The sequence below is a fragment of the Grus americana genome, chromosome 9 (genome assembly GCF_028858705.1).
Source record: "Grus americana isolate bGruAme1 chromosome 9, bGruAme1.mat, whole genome shotgun sequence".
NCBI classification, from domain to species: domain Eukaryota; kingdom Metazoa; phylum Chordata; class Aves; order Gruiformes; family Gruidae; genus Grus; species Grus americana.
The window spans coordinates 26,514,361-26,522,073 of NC_072860.1; the positions used below are offsets into that span (position 1 = coordinate 26,514,361).

Consider the following 7,713-nt stretch of genomic DNA (forward strand, 5'->3'; position numbering starts at 1 on the left):
TCTGATTTAATACCACTTGCCTGCATGAGAAAAAGAATCGTAGGATTTGGGAAAATTCAGCCTGTGGTTTAGGCTTCATTTTTAATACAGTATCGTAGGCAGATGCAATAAAATTTGGGCCCACCACTGACTTAAATGCTTGTATTAGTTCACAGTCTTACTTTTTTTTACCTCTTGCATGGCTGCTCACACTAGAAACTTTCCTGATATTTGCTTTAAGCAGAAACATTAACTTAGTTATGAATTTCGATGATCTTTTAAGCAATAATGAGGTCAGACTCAAATACAAACCAGATTTGGAAATGAGGGTTTTTTAAAAAAAAAAACAGGAGCAGGAATATTTTACAATGTAAATTTGGTTGCAGAACTGATGACACTTTAGGTTACAATTTCAGGTGGCATAAACAGATCACTGTGTATAAACCTACATTTGTGAAAGCAAAAGCTTTGTAATCTATGATCAGTGTTACCATTCCAGGGCACAAATATATAAAAAAAATAAATTTACCTTGCTTGGTGACAGTTGCATTTTTATTGCAGTCCTGCACAGCCATTTCTCCGCGCTGCTCAGCTCCTACTCTGTCTGCTTTATCTATCCAGATTCTGAAGATTGCATCGTCTTTCATATTTACTTTTTTGAAAAAGCAATACAAACTGTGCGGTAGTATCAGTGTTCTTGTGACAAATAATTTATTTCTAAACATTTAACATGGCAGGCTTATTACAAAAAAAAAAGGAGGGTTTTTTTTAAGATGTATAAACAATTGAAGAACAAGTTAAACATTTCTCACAGAGCTCTCGGGATCCGCCCACAGTACAACAATCAAACAACAGGTCCTAAACCCAGAGGAACAGCTGTAGTTTTACCTCTGTTTCTAGAAATACAATAGCATTCTTCCCTCAGTTATGCAATACTGTATCTTTAGCTATTAACAAAAAAAAAAAATCTATTTTTTAAAAACTTTGACCTTCTTAACATACATTCTTAGAACACTGACATCTGAAATACTTGCCTAGAGAGTATTCTCCCCAAGACCTCATTTTTATATCTAAAAAAATAACACGTCCTGTAATTCCATCAAAACCCCACATGCAGTTGTTGAAAAGAGCAAAATTCAATACTGACCATAATCACAATGTAACAAAAAAACCTGGTGAAACCTCAAACTTGGTACTAGAGGTTTCTGCACCTCTTCTAATTTGTCTCTAAGAGACTATGTGAAAGACAGCCAAATGTAAATACACCGTAACATCTTAGCTGTAGTACAAATAAGGTGGCAGTGCTCTGTCATTCTAGGTGTACAGGATGTAACTATAGTGTCTTTGCTGTGTAGTGGATGTGTCGAGAATAATTATGTTCATGCAATTCCAAATTCTGTATTGTTGTCTGTTAGAAGTGTAAACTACTGAAAACTTGGCCTTGCTGATATGAATAAAGTGATTAAAATATCCATCTTTACAGATACAGTAGAGTTTGTCTTCTTTAAGAAAGATGAATCTTAGATTTTCTTATTTCTTTAAGATTTAAAGAAAACTGTTTTAGAAACAGACCTAAAGTCACAATATAAATGCATCTGGTTTAATCTTCCCTGCGTGGTTCCAACGCTGTCGGGATGCATCAGTACGCACACGTACATGCATGCGCGTGTGGGTTTTGATTATCCCGACACGTTAGAGACGTCTTGTAACTAAACCGCACACAAACTCTACTGCACCTTGCCCTCTAGTCATCTGGGAACATGACCAAGGACACCAAGGCAATTCCATTTTATACGTATCTCAATATTCCTAGACGTACACACACAAAGTCCATCCCGTTTTCAGAATTTCCCATCGGTTGCTGCAGACCTCACAAGATCCAGAAGCCTGTAACACGTTCGGGATGATTACGGAGGTGACGTGTTTAAATAAGAAGCGGTAACACTCTTGGAACGATTACAGAGGTGATATACTGAAAGAAGGTCGTTGTTCTAAGTTTCATGCTGGGCAACGAACAAATCCCAGAGGGTGGCAAAGGGCGATGCAGTTACAAAAACAATTAAAAAAAAATCCAGGTAAGAATTTGGGAAGCATCTTCAAAGCCAGTTTCTTGGCATAAACGTTATTCCTCAGTGATACTTTACGTGTTCCAGAAGATTCAGGCAGAAATCCCGCAGTTACAGCAGACCGTGTGGGGAAGTGCCAGAGGAAGGCAGGACAGCGTATTCCGAAGTATCCTGCGTGTGCAGGATACGCACATGGACAAGTGCTTTGTACACCCCTAGAATTTTTATTTAAGGGTGTCAGAATGTCCCAGAGAAATGCTGCCATCACAGCTTTGCCCTGGCAGCGCAGCCTTCCTTCAGTCCAAGTCATCTGTAGCTGTGGTTTTGTTTTGTCTTGCCCTGTACTTTAAACGTTTTCACACCAAATAGGTTTCAGTTTATATATTAATACAGAATCAAAGGCAAGTAACTGCAGTGTTTGATGACAAATCCTGCCAAAACCTGATGATTTCACTTGATGTAATGCCATGTACTGCAATCAAATGTCTATATTTACAGATATCAAAATTAATTTTATGAAGAAAGAATTGTTGTTTATCTTCTGGAATACTGATGTTCACTTTGAGTATATTTAAGCAAATTCCAACATAAACATCCTCAAATTTAATAGGTTTGATATGACTCATCAGTTCATAAATCCTCAGAGCTAGTTTTCCATCCAATATATAACCCATCCCACTGCAATACGGAGGATACAACCTGAATGGATATTCATCGTAAGAGATGTATGTTTTTCTGTAAAAGCCTCTGTAGGCAAAGTTATCTATAAGAGGATAACCAGTAAAAATATTTTCTGAGGAATTTAGCTTCAGAAGAAATTTGACCAGGTTAGCAGTGTTGATGAAGACATCAGCATCAGTCTTCATGAGGAATTGCGTGTTTGAACAGAACTCCGTCACCCACTTAAACGCCATGATCGTTTTCAAGGTGAGGTTGTCGTAAGTGTCCATAAAATCCTGGCGAACGATGTCACCGTAGAGGATACTTTCGTCTTCCACCGACAGTGCTGCAGCATTGTCTTCTCTTTGAGCGTCCTGACCCAGTAAGAAGAGGGTTAGAATCCGGTGTCCCCACCAGAAGTCCCGAGACCCCCAGGTTGCCCTGATGGCTTGCCTCGACCTCACATCCTTGGGACTTGAAGAGACCAAGATGACTAGAAACGGATTTATGTCTTTGCATTTCAAGCGCTCCCGCAGCGTGAAGAGGTAGCGTTGCTTGTAAATCGGTTCGTATTCATAGAAATACATAAGGTTTGTGCGCTCAATCACATTGTTGGAAGAAAAAGTTACGTACAGCATTATTACGACAGAAAATACAAGGAGAATTAAAAAAAAACATTTTAATAGTCTCATGTACATGGCACTAACTGGAACTGGGCAGTAACTAATTTGCAGAAGTGTGTCAGCAACCTTCAAAATCCGCGCCACAAGTTCTGAAGCATGTTTCTTGCTGAAAAAGAAATGAAAAAGTAGTATTCAGAATGCTATTATTCAAATATTGTCTTGCTCTTCTCTTGTCTAAAGTGTTGTCGTTACATTATAGCATGCTTTGAACTAACAAACCCGAGACTCATTGGTCCAGCTCTTCGATACAGCACCCTGTGCGCCATGAATCACGGCTGTATCCCAGAAACGAGTACGAGCAGAACACTGAGCTGCTGCTGAGCATGGTATAGATTGAAACCTCACGGCTTTCACCTTGGAAGTTTCCCCCACATAAAGCTGATCTCTGCAAAAGATGACACGTCAAGCATCTCGGCACAATGGCTTCGTCCCCAATCTCAAGGAAGGAATACAGCGCACAAAATCTAACAGCTACAAACTGCTCAGTAAATTGATGTTCAGAGGCTTCAAAAATTTGTGATTTATTTCAAAGAAAGGAAGTCCTTCTAGTTTTTATAAGCCGGAGCAAATCAGCCAAGAAAGCGGGTAAAAAGAGAAGCACAAGCAAATATTTCATCCCTCGTTTAAGGGCTGAGCAGCTGCTCATGTTGAATTGACTGAATAGGCGATGGGGGGTGAAGGAGAAAATCAACCTCCTTACGATCTGCCGACATGCAAACACACACCTATCTTGACAGACAGACCGAGCTCTTACACTGCCCAAAGAAATGGCTACTCCCACAACAGGCAGCATTATACAGGAGTAATTTATTTTCTAATATGTGCTAATTAAATCAAGTGATTTCATAAAGGGGCGTTGCAACCAATTTTGTCATAGCAGCCTGGAGCAGCAGAGAATCCACTGCCGCAGACGAGCTTCAAATCTTAAAGAAGTTTTGCAAATTCTCTTAATATTTTCCATTTAAACAAACAAGAGACCACAAAATCCTCCTGCTACTTCCATCTATGTAAGTTTTAAAGAAGAAAGGATCCCATCTCCATTATTTTCATGAAAAATCTATAAAAATGCAACCGATTCGCTCAGCTCCGTCAGGCATGCCACACAAACCGAAACCAGGACAAGCGATGGAGACCAGCCAAAGCCATTTCTTCAGCTGAAGACGCGCAGCTTGTTCTAGAGTCCAGTCTACACGGACGAGTACTTACAAATCCTGGGGAGTCCATGCTGAAGATACTACTACAGTGTCAGGACGAGATATTCAAATCAATACACCTTTCCAAAGGTAGATTTTAAACCAGAATCTCAGTCCTCTACCCTCCATTTAGCAGTGCTTACCTTCGCTATAGTTCTTTAAAACTACATGCGCTGTGAACATATATTAGGTATCTTCAAGGCAAAATAATTACAGTATCTTACTGGGGGAGTTCTAAACGATTTCTAATGTTTGCAGTACTAATATTTACACTGCACTGTAAAGCATCCACAAAGACACAGTAAGGACGATGGTAGGTTCAATTTCACAGTGCAATTAATTACTATTTAACTTACCTTGGAAACGATCACCGCAGGACTTGTAAATGCTTTGTATTAAAAAAAAAAATAATCCAAAACCCAACATAGCACACTAGAATTTAGGGGAATGTGGTTTGCCAGAGCCCACCCGCCTTGTATTTCTGTGTAGGATCTGACTTTAAATTAATGACCCTTTAATGGCAGCATCTGGAGCACATTTCCCCAATGATGCATATAACTATAACCACAAAAAACTCAGATTTGCTGATCTAGTATTTACTTCCTGGCTTTATGGGAAGAAAAAAATAATTTAAAAAGCTCAATTCTTCTGTCTTTATATATACCAACCTGACTTTCAGTGAACAATATGAAAAATACACACTGGAAGAAAATAACCTATGTTATCTATCAGTGTTTATGTGTTTGATTTTATATAAATAACATTTCTCAGGGTTTGATGATCAATTTAAAGTAAAACTGTACCAAAGTTTGATCAGTTTTTGACTACCTAATGGAAAAATCATCTGATTATAAGGATTTTGATTCTTTATGGACAGCAAAGCCTGATTCCGCAACACTTTGAACAACTGAATCGGTGACCAATGCCTGATCTGCTACATAATGAAAAATCTGGGAAAAGAAATCATCAGTTCAGGTCCTTTGCCCACACTCTGCAAAACACAACTGTTCCCTTATGAAAAGCCCCAGGACAAGCACCGTACAATGCTGCTTTGCTGAGTGACTCCTGAGGAGCTAGGAAGTGCAGTCCCCACAAATCCTGCCATTCTCTTCCCTAAGGTCACGTTCCTCCAGCACTGCACTAAACTGTTTGCAGGCCAGCACAGGCTCACCCAAAGAAGGCTTTTGTGGTGGTCGTGGGGTAGAAACTACACTCCCCAAAACACGGGACAGCTCTTCCTGCAGCACTGAGAATTCAAGATACAGGCTGTCATCCTCCGACAGCAGAACTCCAAACACACGCAGAAAAGAATAAAAGGGTTTAAATTAAAGGGGAAACCCTAACCACAGCCCTCGACAGGAAAATCCCCTTCTCTTCGTATTCCAAATGCTTAAACCAAAGAAATGAGGTTGAAGAAGTGAGGTCTGACAGTTGAGCTAGCGCTTTTTGGCAATGGTGCAGCTGCAGCCCTCTCAGCTATGCCCAGGATGGGTCCCCCACCATTTCCAGACTTTATTTGCCCACGGTTTTTACCTTCCAGCACGGGATGCGCAGCAGGAGCAATACCAGGTCAAGACCTGCTCCTTTCTGGGAACCACTTTTGTTTGCTTCCAAGCACACAGCTCGCTGGCACCGCAGGACAGTCTGAGATCGTGCTGACAGATAAAACTGATCAGCTTTAAAACAAAAGTAAGAAAAGACACACTGAGCATGCTTTATAGTCATTTTAGATACATATCTCACACTCTGCTTTAGCCAGGTAATTACTGAGTGCAGATAACCTTTGCAGGAAAAAGGTGACAAATTCTCATTAAAGTCTAATGATTACAATAACCAATGGATAGTCCAATTTAAAGATTTAAAAATACAGTATTTATAATGTTAGATGTATAGAAAAACAAACCCTTTTTTAATCTACCAGCAAAATTGTTTGGAAATGCGTTACCGTTCCAGGCTTCGCATTTCCACTACCCATAGAAACTAGAGGAATTTTTGCGAGATCCTGGGCTATGATGATCTACTATAACAATACTTTAAATATTATTTTAAATAACCTTTAACAATGACTTGCTCTCACCTTAAATTGCCCAAGCAATCTTAATTCTCCCTTCTAGGCAACTTTTCACAAGGCACGGATTAATTAACAGGTAACAGCCCCAAAGGTAGAATTCATTAAGAGGAAACCTACTGCCCCCTGTTGAAGCCACGTACAAATTTTCCAGCCATTTAACTGTTTTCTATTTTAAAAAAAAAGGTAAATACGGAGACAGAAGGATATTCCGCATTCGCGCAGGTTTCCCCGCACTCCGCTGGAGCGGGTGTCCCCGTTCCCTCAGCACCTCAGCACACCCGAGGGGCCGCAGGCAGCCGCCGCCCCCCGACCCGCCGTGACGGCGTTAAATGGCGGCGGCAGCGCGGAGCCCGGTCGCGCCCCGCCCTGGGCAGGGAGCCGCAATGTCCCCCCACCCGCCGGTACCGTTGCCATCACCGTGCCCGTTACCGTGCCGCCGCCTCCCGCGCGTAGTGGCCGGGTTTCCTCACAGCAACGGCCGCGCTCGGGGGACGGCTGGCACCGGGAAATTCCTGCGCTTCCCGTCAGGGCCGGCAGCGCCGGGCAGTTCGGGCCCCGCGGCAGGCCTCGCAGCGCCGGGAGGGCGTAGAAATGGCGCTCCGGGCCATCGCCGAAGGGCGGTCGGGCGCTGGGCTGGTTGCTGGCCGGCAGGCGGGCCTCGGGGCTGCCGCTGGTCCCGCTGCGCGGTCAGGTGCGAGGTTGGAGTTCGTGGGTTCCCGGGAAGAAGAGGAGACAGGCGTTCCAGGCTGCGCTTGCTCTCCTGCTTCCCCTACTAGAACGGATCATGGCGAGCACTGACCCCCGAGCCTCCCTGAATTATTACATTAATTACATTTTGTAACGTTACAAAAGCATGCAGCCGTTGTGGAATATCCCACTTGGACAACTTGGGAACTTACATGGTTTATGTAAAGCTATGTAGTTTACAAAAGGTTTATTGTGCAAAGTTTGAGTTCAGATTAATTGATGATAAATCAGCTATCCCAGTTTTTGTTTAATTACTCTGGGGTTTTTAAACCGAACGTATGGGCAAACCCTGCACAAGATAGCCTCACCCCGGC

General features: G+C 42.1%; 1 protein-coding gene across 5 annotated transcripts; it reads right to left on the reverse strand.

Moving 5' to 3' along the window:
* Positions 1 to 667: 667 nt before the first annotated feature.
* On the reverse strand, positions 668 to 7,320 carry B3GALNT1 (beta-1,3-N-acetylgalactosaminyltransferase 1 (globoside blood group)). 5 transcript variants are annotated; one of them, XM_054835096.1, is made up of 4 exons: positions 7,082 to 7,187; positions 6,659 to 6,818; positions 3,608 to 6,257; positions 668 to 3,494 (listed from the first exon to the last, which is right to left on the reverse strand). In XM_054835096.1, exons 3-4 carry the CDS (start codon positions 3,652 to 3,654, stop codon positions 2,441 to 2,443), a joined length of 1,101 nt encoding a protein of 366 aa, XP_054691071.1. In that variant the 5' UTR covers positions 3,655 to 6,257; positions 6,659 to 6,818; positions 7,082 to 7,187; the 3' UTR covers positions 668 to 2,440. The 5 variants fall into 5 exon arrangements, with proteins under 5 accessions (XP_054691071.1, XP_054691072.1, XP_054691074.1 ...); XM_054835097.1 differs by lacking the exon at positions 7,082 to 7,187 and adding an exon at positions 6,921 to 6,969; XM_054835099.1 differs by lacking the exon at positions 6,659 to 6,818 and having other exon boundaries at positions 6,115 to 6,257; positions 7,082 to 7,320.
* Positions 7,321 to 7,713: the final 393 nt, after the last annotated feature.

Excerpts from the sequence above, each read along its gene's own strand:
- B3GALNT1 (XM_054835096.1), bottom strand. The coding sequence starts at position 3,654 with ATGGCGCACAGGGTGCTGTATCGAAGAGCTGGACCAATGAGTCTCGG. Across the intron at positions 3,495-3,607 it reads GCTGGACCAATGAGTCTCGG|CAAGAAACATGCTTCAGAAC; the intron begins GTTTGTTAGTTC and ends TTTCTTTTTCAG.